This window comes from Carassius auratus, chromosome 32 (genome assembly GCF_003368295.1).
Source record: "Carassius auratus strain Wakin chromosome 32, ASM336829v1, whole genome shotgun sequence".
NCBI lineage: Eukaryota > Metazoa > Chordata > Actinopteri > Cypriniformes > Cyprinidae > Carassius > Carassius auratus.
The window spans coordinates 4,081,023-4,105,757 of NC_039274.1; the positions used below are offsets into that span (position 1 = coordinate 4,081,023).

The following is a 24,735-nucleotide window of genomic DNA, read 5'->3' on the forward strand; positions in this document are numbered from 1 at the left end:
GTATGCAAATATAGCTGCAAATTATTTTTTTTAAATCCTTTATAATTAGGCTTGTTTTGGGTTCACTGACCTTAATCGGATACAGTTTTTAGGGGACTATTACATAAGATGCTGATTTATACGCTAAATAATTTCTTCATTTTGAGGTGATGTATTGCTGTGGGCCATTAGTGTTTGTCAGTGATTGTAGATGAGTCTGTATCAGCTTTTAGAGTTCAACCTCCACTAGTTTACTGTTATACTGAGTTACTGATCTACGCTGAGACGGACTGAAACTTTGACCCTATAAGCAAACAAGTTTCCCCTCCCTAGAGAGACCTTCACCCCATGTTTGTGTGCACAATGATTAGTAGATCCATGACAATTTCTTTTAACTACACACACGTAGACCTGCATAAACACACCTTAGCCTTGCATATTGCCCTTTTAAACAATTTTTTTTAAGGAGGCATAAGGAAGCAGTGGATTGCAGCACACGAGTGCGTGATGGCGTTTAGCAAGTGTTGAGGTGTTCTGTCGAGTACTACGCAAGCGATCACATGAGCTTTTTAAAAACCTATGGACCCAAATTAGGGTTGAGAGATGACAGGAATGTTTTGGTCCAGAACATGAAGTGCTGAGCTTGAGAGTCTTATGGACATATGTGCACACACACAGTCACACTGATTCTTCCTGTTTAATTATTGTATTTGTGAGTCACTCGACCAATGTTTATTGTGTAGTAATATCCTGTGTGTTCTGTTCACATCAAAGCTGAATCAGAGCCTGACTAGCAACCACATCATAAACTCCCGTCTTTATTACCCCCCCGTCTCTCTTTCTCTCTCTCTAAATTAATACATACATGCATACATCTGTCAGTCTCTCTCATTCGGGTCACATAGATTCATCTTTAGCCTGTGTATGGCTTCATCCAGTGTCAGTGTATCATAATACAAGTTGAACTTGAAACTTATTTGGTGACTTAATAGGGCATGTATAAATAAATAGCATGATTTATTTGATAATGATTGGAAGGAAGACTTTTCTTTGTGTAGGTGACACCAGTTTTAATCTTTATATATATATATATATATATATATATATATATATATTATATAATTTAATATATTATCCATCAAATAATCCTAAAAAAAAGTCTCATGATTTCCACAAAAAAAATTAAGCAGCAAAAATTGGTTCCCACACCAACACAAAAATGGAAAGTAATGACAGATTTAATACAACAAGAGTAAAACATCTTCATTAAAGTACTATCCACTTTAAAACTGCAAATCTTCCACAGGTAGAACATATGCTGGTGGGCTTTCTTACACACAGCATCCACATGAGCCTCAAAGGTCAACTTTTTGTCCATTACTTACAGAACCAAGGGATTTAAAATGATGTACAACCTCACCAACATGATCATTAATGACCACTACAGAGACCACTGTAGGATTCCTCCTCAAATCTATAATCATCTCTTTAGTGTTAAGTACAGTAATGTCCAGAAAGGACAATTTACACCAATCAATCAAATCTGTCAGTACAGGACCATGATCAAGATCTTCACTACTTAAAAGGGAAACCATCACTGAATCACCTCTCTAGTTGCGTTTGACACTCATTAGTATAAAGCACAAATAAAAGAGGTGAAAGAACGCAGATGTTTACTTGAGCAGAAAATCAGCATGTTAGAATGAGTTCGTAAAGGATCATGTGACACCGAAGACTAGAGAAATGAATGCTGAAAATTCAGCTTAGCCATAACAGGAATGAATTCCATTTAAAATAAAATAAAAATATTTCAAATTAATTTCACAATGTTCCTGTTTTACCATATTTTGGATCAAGTAAATGAAGCATAAATGACAAAAAAAAATTTACAAAATTTTACAGACCCCAAAACTTTTGAACGATATTGTACATCAATACAGTAACAACATGGTTAGCACATTACACACAGATATAAACCATCCTTGCATCTTACGGTTTATTCATCCGCTTGTCTCATATTTTATGACTGTGTTTCCTGGCAAAGGTGGCTTAGACGAGCTTAAGTCCCACCTATTGTCCTCTTGTATCATGAATTATATGATCAGTTGTCATGGTGAAACAGCTCACACTGCAACAGGTTAGCTGCTTTCGTTCAGAGAACTTTCCACAGAAGGTGATTATAGTGTGTGTGTGTATTTGGTACATTCAGGATTTCCATGATTGGTGTTTGTGGGTCACTGTTATCAAGGTGAAGTTCTCCAGTGTCTTAATCACATGAATCATCTCTCTCTGCCAATGCAGTCTTATTGGACTGTTGATGTTTACCGTTTCTTAAGTTCATCTACTAGTAAAAAAAAAGAGACTCCCACAGGGTCAGGGGCAATCCTGTTGTCTCATAGACTGGCAGAACAGCTCCAAAAATCGACTAAAGGGAGCAGGGGTTCAGTTGTTGTTCCTCCTATGGTGCCAATCGGGTGGCATTGCACTATGACATACTTATAATGTGTGAGCAGTGTTCTGGAGTTATGTCCCCAACAAGGATGCAGATGTCATTCACTTTTTCAGACTATGTGAGGAGATGTCTGACTCAGATCTCTTTGATTCAGGGAAGGTTGTAAATATGTAACACTTGACAAACCCAAACCAGACATGCTCAGACTAGAAATCTTCACCTTGATCTTGTGTGTAGGTAGGAAAGTTAGTAACGCTGTGGGGTAATGATGACACCAAGGCTGGGAGGAACTCTGGGACCTTTGGTTCCTCTATCAGACCTGCCCTTCAGTTGAACAATGAACTAGCAGCATTCCTGCCGCTCCAGACGCCGCTGTGCGGACAGCTCTGAAACTGGTGGCATTGTTAGGTCAGACAAAGCCCTTAATCAAAGGCACTGCTTCTGTGCACCAGGGTCAAAGCAGGCCACCGTACAACCCCACTGCCTGCCAGAGCTGAAAGTGGATTGAGAAGGTAAGGGCAGGTGAAGGGCACGTCAGGTTATCTTTAGACAGGACAGGTAGCATGGTAAGATTTGGTTGAGGATGGAAATAAAAGATGCAAATGAATTCAATCTTCATGACCAAAAGCTCTAATAGTTTTCTGTGGATGATAGCGTTTTCTTTACCACCACTCCTTCAGATTTTTCAAAGAATTTTGGCTCCTGCTTCGACTTTCTAAAGATCAATATAAGTAAATATTCTCCATGCAAAGCACACAATAACAATAAATAATTTTTGTTGGTAATATTAGTTTTTGTTTTTGAAAGTCTCCTTTATTCACCAAGGCTGATCAAAAATACAATACAAAACAGTGATATTTTATATAACTGTGTTTTATGTTAATATATTCTAAAATGTAATTTATTCCTGCGATGGCAAAGCTGAGTTGGGGTCCTACAACAAACCACAATTACTTGCAGAAATTGTTTTATTGTAAAACTGTATATCTCTTGCACTTTTATGGTAAATAGTTTTGTTGTATACCTTTCAACCTTTCTTATGTGTAATCACAGTAAGTCATTTTTTAAAATTTTACCTTTTTTTTTTCAGAGCTGATCCAATACCAGCTCAGTTTTTTTTTTAACCAGTGTAAAATAGTGAAATGTAAAAAAACTCTGTGTTGACCTGATCATCAAAAAAAAAAAAAAAAAAACCTTTTAGTGGGAAACAAATAGAAGTGTAGGACAAAATCTGGTAAAATGTTGCACATTGCTCTTTGTATTGCTATATAATACATAAATGTAAAGCATGTAAATAAATAGATTAGGAATGTTTTTAAATGACTGCCGTGTTCACAAGCATTTTCCAAGCTAATCAAGTGTATGTTTTTATCATGCACAATATTACCGATTAACATGGCGTATAAAAGCAGCTAGTTTTTGTTTGTTTGTTTGTTTTTTTTAATCCAACAATATACTATAGGCGTACTATTAACAGAACTCTGGTGAATTTTGCCTTTTTTTTTTTGACTTTTGTTGTGATCTCATATTTGGCACAATGCCTTTGTCTTGTCCTCACTCAATTTAGCGTGCTCGCACACATCTGAGGTCTTTGGCATTTTTGTCTTCTCTTCCAGATGAACTGAATCATGGGCAGTTCATGTTCAAGCACGAATGAGAACCTTTTCTTGAGGGATGTCCGGTGTTAAAAAAACTAAACAAAAAAAGAATATTTGAATCTCAAAATTGAAAATCAAAAACCAACCCACCAAAAGATTATTCTAGTCCTAGCCCTAATTTATATATAAATATATACTAAAATAATAAATAAATAAATATACAATAGTTTGAGCCTTTTTTTTCTGAAAAGAAAGAGTTACTGTGCATGTGAAGAATAATTTATAGTGTGGTCTAACCCAGTGTTGTGATCTAACGGACACCCGGTAGCAAGTAACATGATAGAAACAGCAAGATATAAAGTCATTTTATGCAAAACTTTATCTACAGATCGTAACTAAACTCAACAAACAGTTTGAATGCTGAAAGGAGGATGACTGACAGCCGCAGTGGAGAGAAGAGTTTACACAAACTTGAATTTAATGACTTAATTATTCATCTGAACTAGTGTTAATTTCATTAACAAAAAATGTATAATGAAAAATGTTCGTTGACTAGCTTTTTTTCCCATGACTAAGATGAGACCATGATAAGACAACAAGGTCAATAAACGATAACTATAACTGTATCATAATGCAGTATAATCAGGGGTGCACATAATTTTTTCAGCCTGGTTCTCATAAGAGAACCTGGAGATTTGGTTTGGTCCTCACACTGCATATAGCATGACCCATTAAATATAACTATAAAAAAATGAATTAATAATAGGTATAATATTATTGCACTTTATTGCACTAGTAAATAAGCTAAATAATAGTGTGTGATAGTGTTATTAAAAATAAAAAGGCAGTCCTAGTATTAAATAAAAATACATGTATTTTATAGTAAACTTAAAAATAAAATGCTAATATTTACTACTAATTTCTTTGTTTGCCTCTTTAAGAAGAATCGCTTTATGTAATCCCCAATTTTAAGTCGCTTTGGATAGAATAGCCTAAAAATAAATAAATGAAAGCATTTTCAACACATTCAAACTTAAAAAGCATGCTTTAATTTTGTCGGGTTTCCGGCAAGTATACACGTTTCCGGATTTAGCGCTGCTGCTGATTAAAGAGCGTCAGTGGATGAATGTCATAGTTTTGCATTGTGCTTTGAAAACAGCATGGCATAGCCTAGATTTATGCTTTCAGGTTGAAAATAAAATGTATATAGTACAGTTTGTGATCTAAAATGGTAACCATGTATTAACAGCTGTCAACCATGTTGCTAGGCAAATGCGCTGTCAGAACATATTTATATAATGCATTTTTATTTTGGTCACGCATGCGAACCTGCGGACCACTTATGTGCACCCCTGAGTATAATCAATGTTAAGTGCAATACTTTAATGTATTAAAAAAAATCTATACCAAAATTTTCATTGAAAAATAAAAGACAAACTGTTATTGCGGACTGTTGTACATGCCTCTACCCAAGCTTTATGGCAAGCCGTTTAGCTTAAAATATTCTCATCATAATAGCACTTTTAGTAACGATGCCAATAAGAGAGCTCTCTAAATCTATTTTACTAGTTACAATTACAACTAGAGAGCTCTGCAACTGCATTCTTACTAGTAAGAATGGAATTAGAGTTTCCTAATTCAGTTCTTACTAGTAACAATTATGATTCGAGAGCTCTCTAATTCAGGTCAAATTTAGCAAGGATTTAATTATAGAGTTTCCTAATTTAATTAGCTCTCAACTACATTCTTACTAGTAATAATTCAGTTAGCTCTACAATTAAATTCTTAGTAAGAATTACAATTAGAGAGCTCTTTAATACAATTTGTACTAGTCGCAATTGAATTAGAGAGCTCTATAATTACGTTCTAACTTGTAGGAATTACAATTAGAGCGCTTTTTTTAATGCAATTCTTACTAGTAACAATTGAATTAGAGAGCTCTCTAACTGTAATACCTTCTAGTAAAAATTCCATTTGTAGAACTCTGTAATTAAAAATGAATGAAAGTCAATGGAGACATATGACTTGTAAAAATGAATATGTAGAGCTCCCTAATCATAATTGGTTCAGGTCAGATTTAAATTAGAGAACTCTAATTGTATTTTTTACGAATAATAATTGTAATTCAAATATGACTAGTAAATTAAATGTATTAATTTCATTAATTAAAAATGCGACTTACACTGGGAATACTTTAAGCTAAAACAGCTTTCATATTTGCGTTTGCCAGATTTCAAGAGTTTATTTATGCTTCCTCTTTAAGACAAGCCACTCAGATTTGAAGCCAGCACCTGACAGACAGTAAAATTACTAATTGTCATTCACGTTCTAATGTGACACCATATACATGCAATACATACAGTAACACAGCAAAGTCTTATTCAAACGTACTGTGAAACATCAGATCCACAGCTCCGGTGGGAGATACAGATGTGATATAAATGAATTCAAACAAAAAGAAACCATGTTTACCTCACAAAAATCCCATGACCGAGTCTTCCTCAGATATGCGTTGTTCTCAGGTATTTCTAAACAAGACGCTATTTTCCTTTGCACTCCAGAATGAAAGCTGGGTCGTGAGAAATAATAATGTGTTCAGCGTAAAAGTGTCATTCAGCCAGTCTGTGTTCTGTTATGAGATCTCAACTATTTTGTTAGTGATTGTTGTTGCTGGATAAATGCACTTACTCAACTGCTTTGGAATTTTTGGAGTTACTGTTAGGAATTTTACTGTTACTTTTTTTTTTTTTTTTTGCAGAATGTAGACAGAGTGCATATCTATGTCTTTAATTTATATATTAAATGTCCTATAAATAAATCAGTACACTAGATGAGGTCAAATAAACCACTTGTACGAGTCCACATTCTAATGATTGCCGTGCAATACCTGTAATGTAAAAATAAATTTCACAATTGACAACAGTCTTTTTGCAATATTTTTTTCAGTTTTATCAGCATGACGAAAATGTGACAATGTTTTCATTAACTAAAATAAAATGCTCAAAACATTTAGTCGACTAAAACTTGACATGACATAAAACAGGACAAGGTTGTTTAAATATGATAATAACTAATAGTAACTAATACATATGACACCAGTACTAAGACTAATTTAAATGACTAAATTAAAAATGAACACTAATCTGTGCCTCACATTAAACTATGGAACAGCTTCAGAAAACTTGGAATGTAATGCACGAGAACTTACTGGTGCTTTATAATGTTTTGTGCCTTTTGTGGGGCTCAACAATAACACAAAATAGTATATGCACAATATTGTATTTGGATCGTCTCGTCTGGCTGATACCCTGCTAAAGGCAGTATCAGAGCCGATACCATTACTGAGTGACAGCTCGGCACATCCCTAATTAGTAATGATGAGCTGCTCCACCTGTGGATGTGACATTTGGTATCATGTAGAGAAAAAGAGGATAAGTTAGAAAGATATAGCAGTAAAATATGGAAAGGGGACAATACAGAATTATTTGGGACTGCTATTTTAGATGCCTATTTAAATCGGTCCAAATCAGTCTTAAGTGCAGACTTTTTAAAAGTCTGTTAAGCACTCTGTGTTTCTTCCAGAATATGCAACATTTGCTATAGCCTTATGTGAACTTATTTAGCATTTCTGGCACTTGCTTGATGAAAAAATTTAAGATTCGGGTCCTTGCTCAAGGGCACCTAAGTGGGCACCTAAGTTGTGGTATTGCCGGCCCGAGACTCGAACCCACAAGCCAAGGGTTAGGAGTCAAACTCTCTAACCACTAGGCCACGACTTCACCCAAATCATCTCTCGTTCTACAGGACCAATGACGTCTGTACCAGCTGGTGCCACCCGTCAAAAGTTCATCTACCAAGTGTGAAAGAAGAGACTCGCAGGGTCATGGGCAATCCCACTATCGTGGGCTGGCAGAACAGCTCCTAAAATAGGCCGGGAATGAAAGCGAGGCAGCAGTTGTTTGGTCATTGTCCCACTTATAGCGGCGGCCTACTGTGGCATGGCACTATGACATGCTTGTGATGTGTGAGTGGTGTGTATCGTGACGCACATGGAGTTTGGTGTCCATGCTGTGACGCAGATGGTCTTGTGCTGCCATGCACTTTTTAGGGCAGAGGATGGCTGGATCGGATCTCTCTGATTCCATGAAGATGGTTAATATATAAAACACATCACTGACCCAAACTGGATATGCTCAGACTAAAAATGGTCACTTTTGTTTGCTTGTATGTGCACAGGAGTAAGACTAACTAAATGTCGGCTTTCTGTGTTCAGTTGGAGAGATTATTTATTTATTTATTTTCTTTGAGTACCACTTTTCTCACTCCCTTATAGAATTTATCTGGTTGTCTGACATAGTGTTAGTCTTGAGTTAAGTACCAGTAAGGATGTTTTGAAAACCACAATCCGATCATTGTGTAAGGACAACATTTAATGATAATAAAAATAATAATAATAATAAAATAATAGATATAGACTTTCATTAAAGAATCCTGAAAAAAAAGAGCACCAAATCAGCAAATTAGAATGATTTCTGAATGATCACGTGACTTTGAATCACTGAATACTGGAGTAATGACTGCTGAAAATCACAGGAATAATATTATTTAAAAAAAACATTTTGATCAAATAAATGCAGCTTTGATGGATCTAAGAGACTTTTTCAAAACATTTAACATCTTACCACCCCAAACTTTTAAATAGTATATAGATCAGCAAATATTAAAATACACTGATATTAAAAATTGTTTAGCATTCTTTCGTGGTCAGGCCAGTACAAATGTTGGCAAGGCAAGTAAAATCCAGAACTGGCCAGCAGACAAAACTTTTGGGTGTGCCCTGGGCTGGATCAGATTTTAGATTCTATGAAGGTGGTCAATATGTAACCTCTGGCCAATCTAAACTGGACATTGTCAGACTTCTGGAACTGGTTACCTTGATCTTGGGTTGCTTTATATGTGAGCAAGAGGAGAGATGGCAACTTCTTTTCTGCATTGAGCCGAAAAAAAAAATGAAGGCGACACCTGTACTGACTCAAGAATATGGGGTTGTTAATGGCATCTCTCTGGGCAAACTGAGGGTGTGTTTGTCACTGTGGGGTAATGATGACACCAAGGCTGGGAGGAACTCTGGGACCTTTGGTTCCCCTATCGGACCTGCCCTTCAGTTGAACAATGAACTAGCAGCATTCCTGCCGCTCCAGACGCCGCTGTGCGGACAGCTCTGAAAATGGTGGCATTGTTAGGTCAGACAAAGCCCTTTATCAAAGGCACTGCTTCTGTGCACCAGGGTCAAAGCAGGCCACCGTACAACCCCACTGTCTGCCAGAGCTGAAAGTGGACTGAGAAGGTAATGGCAGGTGAAGGGCACGTCAGGTTATCCTTAGACAGGACAGGTAGCATGGTAAGATTTGGTTGAGGATGTATGTAAAGATCGTCATGATGGTCCTGCTGAATTCCTTTAATACAGAATTTTGTTTAAAAAAAAAAAAATGCATTGTCATAATTAACTCACAAACAAACCTATAAGATGTTCATTCATCTATGACCACTAAAGGAAGATATAAATTTTTCCATTTGAAGTCTATTCTACCCGAACTTCATGAAAGAAATTCATATGCATTGAGCAGTTTAATCCGAGTCTTCTAAAAAGACACAATTACTTTATATGATGAACAGATTTAATTTAGGATCCTATTCACGTATAAACATTGACCATAATTGATGTGCTTACATTGTGCACTGATCAATGGAAACTCATACGCACTTCCTTGATGTGCAAGAGAAATCCCCAATTCTGGATGAACTTTTAGTGAAATCTCTCAGGTTTCATTAATACTATTTTCATTTGTGTTTCCAAAATGAGCAAATGTGTTATGGGTTTGGAATGACACGTGAATCAGTAAGTGATTTTCACAATTTTTATTTTTGGGTGAGCCAACGTTTTATAACCTCTGTATATGGCATGTGACTGAATCAATACAGTGAGTGATGAGATTAATTGAAGGGGCGTGATATTATCTTGCCTTCACCTGGTAATGGGTTAATCCTATCTCTCTCTCTTTCTCACTACAGACTAAGGACTGTCCCATCAAATTCCTGCAGAGATGCTGAAAAACACGAGAGCCCTAGCACACAACCCTGTGGCACAACAAAAGGATCCTGAGTTTTGTTTTAATGGACTTTTATGATTTTTTTTTTTTTCATATGCTGTCTCCAGAGTGGATCCATAACTTCTGTCTTGTATGAGTTCAGTGCTTTATTGTGATTTTATTAGCAGCATAAAAAGGGAGGTTCATCTTATGATGACCCCAATAATCCAAAAGGTTTGGGCAGGTATATGCTGTTTACAAGCATTAAAACGTATGTAAAAATCATATTTATTTCCCATAAAGATTTCAGGTGCAATAGCATACTTTAGTATTTATGTTTACCATTTTCTTAACAGAGAGAGCATTTATTGGTACAGTACAGACTGCAGACGGGATGTGACTGAACAGCGGTACTGTCTTTTTTACGAATGTCTGTCTCTGTTAGGTCCTCACTTAATGTTCCACGCACATCTTTAATTTTGGACTGTAGAAACCTCCTTCTTTGTACTATCAACACTGTTCTACAGTATCTGTGAGTGTCAGGCTAGTAATGATGTTTCGGTCTGCTTTACCCTGTGCAGGGCCCCAGGTGTTTCTCACGGTGCCTTCTTGGCATGTGGCGCAGCCCAAACATAGGCTTTTCGTATCTCTTCCCATACTAATTTTTGACCAGCCTCTCCTTCGCTTTGCCAAGAGAGCTGTAGAGAGAGGGGGTGGAAGGAGAGGGGGCACGGGGAAAGAGGAAGGGTCTATTCTGGGACTCCCTGATGAAATCTGCCGCAGTTGCTAAAATGCCACTAGTATGAGCACATAGTCAGTGATTTATATCATCTAAATAGATATAAATTAGTTTTCCAGTTATGTTTTGGTACCCACAATAAATAAACTCTTAAGTGGAGATCTTCTACAACTCGGTGGGAACAAACAGCACAAAATACAAAGGTACATAAGCCCAAATCTCTCTTTAGAAATCATTATGCATGCTGTTGGCAAGATTGAAGTCTCCTTCAACCAACAACATAAGTCACAACATTTCATTAATATTCTATTCAGAATTAATTATATTTAATATGTAAGTATTATCAATCAGCTGCTCTTTTGTTCCATGACTCTCTTATGACTCTCAGTATTGCAGTATGTCCTGTTTTGATCAGGCTTTTCAGGAAGTGGATGTTCATGGTCCTAAAGGTTTTCTGCATTTGTTCTGTAGTGTATTTATATATTTTCCTTCTCCCCAAAGGAGTGATATGCACACAACTCAATCTGCAGCTTTAGGTTCATTTGTCTTGGTTACATAAACGGCCTTCACTTTTATATTTCCCTTATACTGCGCATTGTTTTAAGATACAAAAGCAAATGTGAAACATTGTGACATTGAAGAAAATGCCAAACACTGTATGGTAGAGTCTTCATTGTTATTCTGTCATTGGTACGAGAGTGAACTTTGTTGTCTGGTAACAGGATCCATTCCTCCTGGAATTACCAAAGCAAGTCTTAACTAGCACAGATTGGCCATTACAGCCCTGCTGTGGTTCTGTGAAAAGGGTTTATTCAATGTTCAAAACTATCGAAGACCCAAATTGCCTCAGTGTGATATAAAAAAAGGATAGAGAATATTTTTTTGGGCTAATGTTAAACGTTACTTGTAACTGTGAGACTGACCTCTAAGAATAACACACAAATTCTCGTCATACATAAAAGCTTTAAATCAGCCAAATGGTTAACTCCACATAAATGTATTTGATACCAGCCTTTTGCTAATGTATACGATCAGACTTTTTGCCATTATTCATTAAATTGCCATCTTTATGATGTTAGATTTTATTTGGTACTTGATTCAAGTGATTACTTAGTACAGATGTGCAGTGGTACAGCAGTAATATGTTTTTCTTTCTTTTTTGTAATAGCTCAGATGATAATTATTATAATTTTTTGGGAATGTTTTTGAAAAGCAGTTTGTTTATTTGGCATCATTTTAGAATCAAAGTATCCTCTTGCCAGTTTTTTTCACCTCAGTATGTTTCGATACGCTTGTGTTCTGTTCACCATTGTTTTTGAAGTCTGAGCCTGACATACAGCAAAGTTCAGGTGTGGAGTTCAGTTTTTCAGATGAAGTCTGAGAAAAAATTAAAAAAGGAAAAACTTTTTATGTGTACATACTGATGCTCCCCCCCCCCCCCCTTGCAATTGATTGGCATTTCCTTTTTCCTCTGGTGGGAAAAAGCGAGTGATAGCAGGCAAATCATTTGAGCATTGCTTAGTGTTTTTATTTATCTTTTTTTTTTTTTTGCTTTCAATAGAGCTATTGCAATAAAAAAAGTTCCTGTAATATGTTCCAGTGTCGTTTGTTTTCATTCTCTAAGTTTCTGAATAAAAGCCTACTGACTACTTTTTATGTCCGCCTTTGCTGAACTTTGATGTTTGCTTCAGAAAACCGATTCAGAGCAGTAACATCCAGTGACCCTTCTTTCTCATTACAACTTCAGTGTAAACATGACATGGACATTTGGCAGCATTATTAATGGAGACTTTGCCATTGTTTTATTAACTGACTATAAGAAGATGACAATAATATCAAATTCAAAGGCCCCTATCGTCCAACGCAAAATTTGAAATATCCCCTCTTCTTCCTCTACTATAAATAATAGAGACTTGGTTTAAAAAAATAATAAAAAATAGGATATTTGAGATTCTAATTCTGTATGTTCTTCAATAAAAACAATGATTAGTGAAGATATACAAGAAATATAGATCTCAGTTGAAATCTTGATAGTTTTCGTTTTCAGTATTTGTATATATATATATATATATATATATACACACACACGCATCATATATACATTTGTTTTCAACCTGTAGCCCCCTTGGAAGCCTGCTGAGGCCGTCCAGTGGTTTCTGGCCCTCTGGAGAGACCACAAACACAGATCGTATAATGGAAGAACATGTCGATAGTGTATACAATATACAATAAACACCAAAGAGTGTGTTGACCATCTCAACTGGGCACTGGACTGTTGCTTCTGATTTGCAAAATTCAATATTGTGAGATTTCCAGCAGGCAGAGAAGCCATAGCATGCGTATATTAAAAACAAAATCAAGTCAATTTAGGAACAGTTTAGAAAAACTGACAAATAAGCTGTAGGACAATGTCTATTAAAAGAGAAAAGTCCATTGTAAAAACGGTGACTGTTGCATGAAGAATAAAAAAAATTCTCAATTTTCTGAACTTCAGCTTAACTTCATGGACTTTAGTCTGCATCTGATAAAAGAAGGCAAGCATAAACATGTATGGATGCACACCATAACACCCCGGCCCCCCCGCCCTCCCCCCGCATGCTCATGCCAGTAAGCATTGTCAGTAAGAAGCTTAAGATAACTGACCATTGCAAGTGAACTTTTCAGGGGGGTCGACTTTATTCCCAGAAACTCAAATCTTATTTGCCAGTGAGCATGTAGTAAGAAACTTAAACTGGGAAACTATTATCTCTTTAAGGGCCTCCAAACGTATAATAATGTCTAGGGAGTGACATTATCCATCTATAGTGACCATGTTGTGCATTGTTGTTGTTCCTCAATGATGCCCTTAATTGGATTTTCAGTATTTAAATGTAAGCTTTTTGGCACTGCTTGCTAATGTACAGAATCAATCTACTATGCACTGTCAGACACCTTGGCCCTTCATTAGCAGCAGCACACATTGTTATCATTTAATGTGAAATGTCAGGTCCAAATGTCAAAGTTGAACCGAATGTTGTCGTGCGAGATCCTTTGCTGAAGGCTGAATACAAAGAAAGGGAAATGTCTTCTGTTTCAGGGCCCAGGCAGACTTATAGATGAGTGTTGAGAAGTGATTGTCTTTGTGAGTCATTGAATTATTGACTCAGTTCATTCAAAAACACTGATTCATTGAAGAAAAAAAACACCTTGGCTGCATCCAAATATTCCTAACTAGATACAGTAGTATGTGAGTAATGTGTCAGAGATGACAGAATTTCATAAAACAGCAGGTAATAGTACCCAGATGACCTAGTATTTCTGTCATTATTCTGAAAGATGCATCCAGTGGACACTTTACTATCCCATGGGGCCACTGGAGAGGAGTTGTGAATGGTAGTGAAGACACATATTAGTCGAGACTTGATCAAGATGCTATAACATCATTTTAAATTCTGTTCTGACGGCAATTTCTTCCAGTGGTAATTGGGTGAAAAGAGGAAGATAATCCTACTCTGAAATTGGTTTAATGTCTTTGTAGCCCAATAGTCAATTTACATCAAATCAACGTCGTCAAATTATTGACGTCAGTTTGATTTGCATATATGACCTGTTTCTTGACATCAATTTTCTTGTCATCATTTGCCCACTGGTTAAATGATATTGACAACAGGACAAATAAAATATACTCTCTTACTAATATATATACATGTACAGTGAGTATAGAAAAGAATTTCCCCCTTTGAAACAAAACTTAACTGTAATGCTCCAGGAAAGCTTTTTTCATGCTGAGCTAATCAAAGTGACCACAGCCGATCACCGTTCAAAGTCAAATGGCTTTATGTGCTATTGAGAGTTTTTTAGCTACACCTGATTGAGTTTACAAGTCATTTTGGGGGGGGGGGGATCCTTTTGCCAACCCAGTGACATGTTGAAGTTGGATGTTTATAAGATGCCCCGAGTTATTACAGCTGGATAACACAAAAACTGTTTAAATATACTTATATATGCAACAGTTGATTCCACTTTGGCTTTGTTCTGAACTATTTTTGTCGCCAGAGTAAAAACAGTCTAAGTAACTGATAATGTGTTTAAAATGTAAGTTACTCAAAACCTATTGCTATGGTGCTGATATTAGCAACAGCACTGGTATTTGTGTAATATCGCTTTACTTCATTTGAACGACAGATCAGTTTTAGAAGAGTGATAGCGGTTTCCTAAAGCACTTCTAACAACCCTTGCTGAAATGAAGTCTTGGCTGCACCGCGAAGGGGAATCCTCGTCTGATAGGCGTCTGTGCGTGATCAGGTTTCTCCCTACAGATCATTTGATTTCAGTAGCTTGTACAGTATGTGCACAAATGTAGGCTGTATTAAGGCTTAGGCTGCATGTGGATCATGAGCTCAGTGGCAACATGCGAACGTTTACGCCAAAGTCCAACTCTCAAGGGATGTAGTATTTGCCACTAGGTGCTCCCGTTTCAAAACAGACGTGAGCAGTGATTCCTTTTTAAAGCTCATTAAGCAAAAGGTTATTCCCTAAATCATGCAGGCCATCCGATACACCCCTAAGGGACGAATTACCTGGAAATACAGATTTGATGTGGCCCATTCCTTGAAACCATTCCATAGACTCAAACTTAATCCAAAGACAGACTGTATACAGTTATCTCCAGCCTGAATTAAGGTATGAATATTGCAGGTGTTATATGCCTACTGTTTATTTTGGATACACGTTTATGATTATCTGTCTATTAAAGTTGCTTTCCATCTATTATTGTCCATTAATGTTAAAAACAAAGAAAAAGGGCTGAACGAGTAGTGAACAATAAACTCCCGGGCCAAGTTTTATTCAATCAGAAACAAGTGTTGACCCTTTGTTTTGCTTCTTTCTAGGAATAAGACCACAAATTTTTGTAATGAGCTTGGCTTGGTCGCTGCGCCTTGGTTCTGTTGCTGTCCTGAACAAAGACTATTATCTCAGTGGTAATGGGGTCACTGTCGTCTGCTCACTGATCCTACTGAGAGCTTAGCTCTTGCCAAACATCAACACTCAGTTTGTCAACTGGATCTTATATGGACTGTTTAGGATCTAATAACCTCTCCTTAGCTCAAAGCTTAGTCATTAACCAATCAGTCCTGGATAACAAGCACATTGTTAAGAATCGGAAAGAGCAGGAGGGTGATACGCTAACAGGAAAAATACAAATGGAGACACAAACCAGATTTATTTTACATCCACTTAATCATGTTGTCGTGTTGTGATTGTATCATGATCCATTACTACACAGAACAGTAGCCAACTCCATATGCATCTAATGTAAATAACGATATATATATATATATATATATATATATATATATATATATATATATATATATATACAGTGGGGATCGAAAGTTTGGGCACCCCGTGCAGAATCTGTGAAAATATGAGTAATTTTCAAAAAATAAGAGAGATCATACTAAATGCATGTTATTTTTTATTTAGTACTGTCCTGAGTAAGATATTGTGCATAAAATATATTAACATTTATTCCACAAGACAAAAAAACTGCTGAAATTCTTCAAATAACTCTACTCAAAAGTTTGGGAACCCTTGGTTCTTAATACTGTGTGCTGTTACCTGATGATCCTCGACTGTCTTTCTGTTTTGTGATGGTTGTGCATGAGTCCCTTGTTTGTTCTGAACAGTTAAACTGAGCAGCGTTCTTCAGAAAAATCTTTAAAGTCATGCAGATTCTTCAGTTTTTCAGCATCTTTGCATATTTGAACCCTTTCCAGCAGGGACTTTATGATTTTGAGATGCATCTTATCACACTGAGGACATTTGAGGCACTCAAACACAACTATTTAAAAAGTTTTTTTTCCATTTAGTTCTGCCCTTCGTAAGCAACAGAAGATACTTGTATGTTTCCCGGGACACAAATTAAGTACAATTTACCTTGATCTTCAAATTCCAAAAGTTTTCACCCCCCAGCTCTTAATGCATCTTGTTTCCTTCTGGAGCATCAGTGAATGTTTGAATCTTTTTAAATAGTTGTGTTTGAGTGCCTCAAATGTCCTCAGTGTGATAAGATGCATCTCAAAATCATAAAGTCACTGCTGGAAAGGGTTCAAATATGCAAAGATGCTGGAAAACTGAAGAATCTGCAGGAGCTTAAAGATTTTTCTGAAGAACGCTGCTCAGTTTAACTGTTCAGAACAAACAAGGGACTCATGCACAACCATCACAAAACAGAAAGACAGTCGAGGATCATCAGGTAACAGAACACAGTACTAAGAACCAAGGGTTCCCAAACTTTTGAGTAGGGTTATTTTAATAATTTCAGCAGTTTTTTTGTCTTGTGGAATAAATGTTAAAACATTGTATGCATACTGTAGATGTCTGTCATGGTAAAGACATCTGTTTGGTGCAGCCTTGCAGTCCCTCTAGTGGTTCACCGTGATAAAACTGTATTTTAGGTTTTCATGCAGCAAGATTTGATGCTTTAGCTAAGGAAACTCACTGCAAAGAAAATGTAACACTGTTGTAATTAGTATAATTTACTATGACTGTCCTAACCAACCAGAATCCCACTCTTAAAAAAGTTCACCTTGCACAGAGGAAGTTTATTGTTTCGTTTATTTCAGTCATTTAAGTTCGTGACAACTTCTGGATACTAGACATATAATTTGGAAATGATATTGAAATACACATTCTTTGTGCCCCATGAAGACCAGTGAAGATCTTCACTGTTTTAAATTAGATAAACCACCACTCTCAGCAAATGTAATCTATGTACTGCGTACAGCTATGCATACACAAAACTATCTCTCTCTCTCTCTCTCTCTCTTTATATATACTATAATATAGTTTATGTTCACATTTGCTGACAGACAGTGGTTCATCTGATCTGAAACAGTGATACATCACATTGTGGAGTTATATAACAAATAAGAACCATACATCTGATGGGTTTTCACAGAAATCTCCTTACTGTTTCAATGAAATCTGCATTCATGCGAGATCTGAAAAAATATTACATGTAGGCATGTGAGCTATGAAGAACGCACTGACAACTACTGACCAAAAAAATAAAAATAAAAAACCCTCCTACAGCCAAATCAAGTTTCTGGATATATACTTTCTTTTTAATATATATATTTATATATATTTATAAAACACCGTTTCATTTAAAAGAAAAGTTCTTTGTACAAATGTTAGTGTAAATGAATGTGGAACGAGCATACTGACAAAGAACCCAGAAATTCATTAAAAAGATCGGTTTTGTTTTACGCTAAAAAAGTGTTTTACACAATATACACATTTTATTACTTACAAAAAAGGAGATAAATGACACATTGCTAAAAAAGTCCTGATACAGCAGTGTTAGTACCACCATTAAAGAAGAAATAGAGTTTGGGAAAAAAAAAGATAGCCTTAAAAAAGCAGTCCCATTAATGTAACGCCTCAGTGCATTCCGTCTCTTTGATGTTCAAAGTGCCCATTTGGAAACATGGAGACAATTCCACTTAGAAAAAAAAAAAAAAAAAAGCCGGAGAGCACTTCTCCCCCAAAATCTAACATTTGTGTATGAACATTAAAATTCTTTTAGGAAAATATTACATGAAAAGAATCTCTAGAGAAAAAAAACATTGTGCCACAAATGCCATGGCGCCTTACTGGACCTGCATGTTTCTTTTGAGGTACTTCTTAAAAAAAAAAAGGAATGGACTAATAAATTCATTTCTTTTGTTCAGTTTCTTTTGCTGTGTTGCACAGTAGCACCATAGAGTTAAATGTGAAGATACTGCACCAGTGGAACTTCACTGGGAATCAGCATGATGGCCGCAGTCGTAGCAAGTGATAGCTGATCCTCAGCAACAGCGACACCAACAGACTGCAAAAAAGTCACTACGTTACGTCCTCTTCATACACACAATACAGCGGCTCACGCGGGTCTCCAAGTTTCCTGCCTTCAGTGTCTCTGACTGCGGCTTTCTGTTTGACCAGAGAAAGAAAGTTGTTAGAAAAATACTCTGAAGATTTAGGATATTTTCAAGGATTGGTGTTTGGAATGAAAAATGACCTGAACATTTCATTCACGTCTACGGTGGCCAGCCAGAAGCTGTACGAGTTGGTGTAGTAATTGCAGGTGCCTCGACCGTGGCACTCGATGAACGGAGACGAGCGGAACTCCTCCAGACAGGAGCCGGGAGAAGCAAGGGCCTGACCCGAGCCCTCCGCACCTGCACTGGTGTGCTGTTACAGAGCAAGATCAGCAGTCAGTGCGAGGATAAAACCAACAAGGATGTCTGAGAGCTTTTCAAAATATGCCAGTTCTTATTTACGCAATCTTTGTATTTGTATGCTGTTTTTATTTTTCAACAAAATTTCAACTTCGACGTGAAGAGTTGTGAAGTGTGAATGTGCTTTCCTTACTTAATTAGACACGTTGTACACAACTTCATTATCGTTTTCAACCTTTTTTCCCACTTTTTTTTAGTTGTAGTTGTTATGAATCTCAGGTTTTCTCGGGGTAACTGCATCTGTACCCGGCAAACTCAGCCGTTTGAACATTTTGTCACAATGGTCTTAAAGCAGTGTTTCTGAATCAGGAAGCCGGGACTCACTAGAGAACCTAAGATGATGTCAAATAACCAGGACGAAACAAAAACAAACTCGAAATCAAGATATTTCTTATATTTATTAACCTCCTCAAAAACTGATTGTCCTTTAAAGAACCAGGACTCCCAGAGTCTTAAAAACCTGGATATAAGACGTGGACACTTTCGAAAAGTTTGATTTCCAGACCTGGAAAAGTCATATAAATGAATAAAATCTTACTAGACCATAGGAATTGCATTTCTATTACTACTATTGGTAAACTAAAATGTTTTATTTGGAAAAAAATATACGTTAAATGTTTAAATGCTTATCTTTAATCCCTATCCAGTAAATCGTGGACAACTTGAAAATGTAATAAATAAATAAAAAAACTGGTTAAAAAGAGTTGGAAACCTGAAGAACATTTAGCATGTACAACTTTATCATTTTAGTTACTTATTTTACTGTTTGAACACTCTTAGTATCCATAAAAAAAAAGAAAAAGAAAAAAAAAAGCCTGTCACGTCTTAACAGTAGATGCACCAAAGAAAGCCAACAATATTTTTATGGACAATGGGGGTCCTTGGAGTCCAAAAGCACCCTTCAAAACAGGGTCCTTTTCTTGTCACATTATAAAAAGGCTTCTTATACATTGTTTAGACTTTGATTTGGCAGACAAAAGTTTACTAATATAACTAATGTTTAAACTAATTCCTCACAGAGTGTTTATGGTACATACCATCATGAAGGAGTAACCGATCCAGAGTGTGTCCCAGTAGTCTGGGCAGGATGGCACACGAATGGTCTGGCTGTGTATCGCGATCACCATGGCTGGAGCTTCACACACAGAGCACCTGCACACACACACACACACACACACACACACACACACACACACACACACACACACACACACAATGATTCCGGTGATGCGATGGATTTAAGGTAAAGAAGCCAAGCAGCAGATCCCACTTCTACTCATCAGCATCAGTCTCTTACCGACTGATGAAAGGTTTGATCCTCTCTCCAGTGATAGGTGCCATGTTCATGGGCATGGATTGTGGTGTGGACAGCCAATAGGAGTAGTCATTGCGGGAAGCGAAGTTGCAGACATTGTTGATGTTGCAGAACATGAAAGGCATTGTGCTGAAACGACGCAGACAACTCCCAGCCGTACCTGATATAAGTTTAAAAGCATATTTGTCAGGACACATGTGATATGAGAAACTGAATGTTACGTGCGTGTGCTCTGTGTGTTTTGGGGCCCCTTACCAAGGTCCTGTCCGTGCGCCCTCTCATTGCCTTGCACATAGAGTAGAGAGTAGCCATCATAGATGAGTGTTGTATCACCAGGACACACTGGCACGTCTGTGGTTTGACTGTGGCGTGTGATCAGAAAACCGTGCGCAGAAGACGATGATCCTGAGGTACCCGGAGGACCCTGAATCCCTTCTGGACCAGGAGGGCCGGGGTAACCACGCGGACCTGTAAATAATCACGTCACATTGTGAGGTTGAAACATGGAAGTGGAGTTTATAAAGCTTCCTGTTCCGAAAATCTAATGGAGCCACCAATGGTAAGGATGATCTTTAAAGGGTACGTTCACCCAAAAATGAAAATCCTGTCCTCATTTACTCACCCTTATATCAGCAACAATATCAGATATCGTTACTCATCCCTTATATCGGCTACGGAAAATGAATCGGTATGAATCGATCAGTTTAATCCAAGTCTTGTGAAGAGATTTGATCACAGGCTTTTATTTACATTTAAACAATGATCTACACATTCATAAAGCATAGCAAACATGGTAAACATAAGACTGAGTGTGTGTAATGCACAAGAACCATAAAGTTTGTTCAACTGTGTGACACACATGGCGAGCATATGGCACTCTATGTATGTGTGTTTATATGTGAATTAAAGCCTAAACAGAATCTGTAATAAGGGTTTGGAATAAACATGAGGGAGAGTAAATGATATTAGTTTTGGGTGAATTACCTCTTTACATTTTTATTTTTTTACTCTAATCTTTAAAGGCCTTTAAATTGGAGAAGACAGTGGGAAATACTGGAAAAGGACCCAAGCTGGATTTGGATTTGGGAAGGCCTTGTGCAACATGTCTACCCACAAAACATCACATCTTGGACCTTAGCAGTACCTGGTTGTCCAGCTGGTCCTGCATTTCCTTTCTTTCCTGGTGTGCCGGTAAATCCTGGCGGTCCCATTGGACCTGGGTCTCCGGGGTTGCCAGGTGAACCTGAAGGCAGAAGTGACATCAGACGTGAGGAAAAAGATCAAGTATCAGGTATAGTATCTTTCTTGACTGTACTGTACAGTCTAAATATATCCACTAACCTGGAAGTCCCTGTAATCCCAAGGGGCCTGATGGGCCTCTGCTGCCTGGGTTACCAGGTGGTCCAGGTAAACCACGCTCCCCCTTCAAACGAATAGGCTCTGGAGCATAACCTGGGACCCCAGGAGGTCCTGTGGTCAACAGAGGGGAGAGGAGTATTAGGCGATGTATTTTGTATTGGATTTGTAAATGTGAAAATAAAATATCTGGGTTTTAAAATGACATACCTGGTGTTCCAATGTCACCACGTTCTCCTGCGATGCCATTAGCTCCAGGAAGACCAGGCTCTCCTTTAGATCCTATAACATGCAGAGGTTAACGTGGATAAGACTCTTTCATAAATAAAGCTTCACAACCTGCATTAACATTTACACATTTTATTATAGATACACTTTGATGTTGTTCCAGACATGTATGCTATTATTTTTTGTGTGGAACACAAATGTTTATTTGATCAATATACTAAAAAACAATCAAATTTAAAATTATTATTTTCTATGTTGGTATATATCAAAAAGTCATTTAGTCATGTGATGGAAAAAATGGATTTTGTTTCATATGCCATTTTTAGAATGTAAAAAAAATTCTCCTTTGTGTTCCATGGAATAAATAACAGCTAATGGGACAGTAATTATAAATAATTACTGACATTTGAATATTTTGGTAAATGACTCTTTCATTTTTAAAGAAGGATAACCGACCTGGGAATCCAGGAAAACCTGGAGTTCCGGGATCTCCTTTCGGGCCACTAGGTCCTGGATTTCCTGGAGTACCCTTGTCAAAAACAAATAACAAACACCATTATCCAACTGAATAATAATATATTATTTGAAATCATTTTCTAATGTAAGAAAAACAGAGCACAGATAGCATGCATTCTATCACTGTGCAGGAAATTGGTTGCAAATAGTTTAGCATTATCAAGAAATGATAATGACCAGAGTATGTTAGAACTGACCAATCAGAATCAAGTATTCCAGAGGGCCATTAATAAAACAAAATATTGTCCTCATTAAACAAATGCAGCCTACAATAAAAATGTTTCTACTGTACAAATATAAAATGTATGAAACCATTTGCTAACAATATTAACTAAACCTTCTCTTTGGATCACTTTTTTATTGCTTACTGGAAAGCCAGGGGAACCGTATTCTCCTTTCAGTCCTGGTCCACCCGGTGTCCCAGGGAATCCAGGCATGCCCTTCTCACCTTTTACTCCTCCACTACCTGGAGGTCCACGACGACCCTCAGGGCCAGGAGGACCTTCACATTCACAGAAAAGTTTTACAGGATTCATCTCACATCAGGAAATCACTGTCAACATGATCAAACATTGCTGTGCGTGTTTATCATGTATAGTGTTGTATGTGGTGTGCTGAATGGTTCTGGGTTGTTTAAGGAGTAGGTGCAGACACAAAGAGAGATCAACTAAACACTCATAACTATATTCCTATAATCGGATGGGGATAAGAAAAGTTAAACATCAAAAATGAAACATGAATCCCAGTCCCATTCAACCTCTTATGCAGAGGTAAATGATATATAAATAAAAACAAATGGACGTGCACAGCATTGACACAGGTCAGTATCAAACCAAGTTGTCTACCTGCAGGACCTATAATGGGGTCAAAGGTCAAGGGGTTCCCAAATGTCCAATTAGAGGAGAAACAAAGAAAGAAATGTAAAAGTTTTAAATACAGAGCACAGCAACATAATAATGTGATGTATTGAACGGAAAGATTGTGTTAAATTTCAAAACGTTTCAAATTCAGTTTTTTTTTTTGCCTCCAATGGTTTTTACAGAGGACATTACTGAAGAAACAGATTAGCATTAGGGTTACTTGCATGTAATTATGCATAATTAATTGGTTTTATAATAGAAAGTACATATAATGCGTAACAAGGACACCTTAAAATAAAGTGTTACCCATTCTAATATAGAGTTATACATTGTAGCATAAAAAATCAGCTCTATAACATGAAGAAGCTGACCTGCCGGGCCTGCAAAGAACCAATGTCATCAGGAGGAGCAGAGCCATTCCCAAGAAAAGTAATGTAAAACAGAAAATGCATATAATGCATATAAAAACAAGCCCAACAGACACTAGCCAAAATAGTCTCCTTCTTCATCAAATTCAAAAGCTTTATATCTGTTTTATACGAAGTGCAGCAGAATTCATGAATGTTTTTGTTCTTTTTTCCAAGGCGGAGCCTATTTTGGATAGTCCTGCAATGGCTTTCATTTCTTACAAATCAGCACATTTCCCATGCAAAAGTGCCAGATGACCACTCATTTCATTTGGTGAAGGACAAAGACAGCATCCTGTGGACAACACTACAGCTTTTACTGCTGAAAAGAAGGGACGGGTGGAAATGAAGACACAATGGATGGACGGGTGAACAGCTAACCTTAGTGGAAGCAGACAGGCTGCACAGAACCTCTTCAAGCATGCACATCCTTTATTTCCCTCTAACACATGACAAACCGGCACACAATAAAGGAAGGCAGTGATGAGAACAGAAGGGAATGCAAACAGTGTGCATTGTGCTCTGTCATCTGAGAGTGAGTATATTTGTGCTCAGTAACATGGATATGGCATAATCATAATTGCTTGTGCAATATTCCATGCAAATCAGTCAAACCAACAAAAACAAAGCCAGTTTGCCCTCCGGTTCACATGTGCTGATGAAGTGATTCCCAACCAAGGGTACTTGTACCTAAACAGATTCATGACGTAATAATATTAGTGCTGCCACTAGATACAAATTCATTTTGTTAACGCATTCAGTCCTTTTTAAACTAAGCAGTGAGTAAGTTGTGTCAATTACCAGACAAATATTACTCTCTTCTCTGGTACTGTATAAGTTTCCATAAGAGTTACAAGCCTCTACATCAAAAGCACGAATTATATCCCTTTCCATCAATTTGTTTGTTTCTGGAGGGTGTAGGAGAAAAC

General features: G+C 37.1%; 2 protein-coding genes across 2 annotated transcripts in view; one reads left to right on the top strand and one right to left on the bottom strand.

The window, feature by feature from the left end:
• The window catches only part of LOC113051391 (insulin receptor substrate 2-B-like), a 28,062-nt gene extending 15,613 nt beyond the window's left edge, over window positions 1–12,449 (top strand). Inside the window, exon 2 of the mRNA XM_026215103.1 lies at window positions 10,102–12,449. Coding sequence (XP_026070888.1) covers window positions 10,102–10,106 — 5 coding nt within the window. The 3' untranslated portion in view covers window positions 10,107–12,449. The remainder of the gene's footprint in view (window positions 1–10,101) is intronic.
• Window positions 12,450–17,439: 4,990 nt separating this feature from the next.
• The window catches only part of LOC113051393 (collagen alpha-5(IV) chain-like), a 38,431-nt gene continuing 31,135 nt past the window's right edge, over window positions 17,440–24,735 (bottom strand). The window contains exons 40-49 of the mRNA XM_026215108.1: window positions 22,908–23,041; window positions 22,480–22,552; window positions 22,006–22,077; window positions 21,781–21,909; window positions 21,584–21,682; window positions 20,695–20,907; window positions 20,422–20,599; window positions 20,162–20,276; window positions 18,905–19,077; window positions 17,440–18,816 (exon numbers count right to left, since the gene is read on the bottom strand). Coding sequence (XP_026070893.1) covers window positions 18,735–18,816; window positions 18,905–19,077; window positions 20,162–20,276; window positions 20,422–20,599; window positions 20,695–20,907; window positions 21,584–21,682; window positions 21,781–21,909; window positions 22,006–22,077; window positions 22,480–22,552; window positions 22,908–23,041 — 1,268 coding nt within the window. The 3' untranslated portion in view covers window positions 17,440–18,734. The remainder of the gene's footprint in view (window positions 18,817–18,904; window positions 19,078–20,161; window positions 20,277–20,421; window positions 20,600–20,694; window positions 20,908–21,583; window positions 21,683–21,780; window positions 21,910–22,005; window positions 22,078–22,479; window positions 22,553–22,907; window positions 23,042–24,735) is intronic.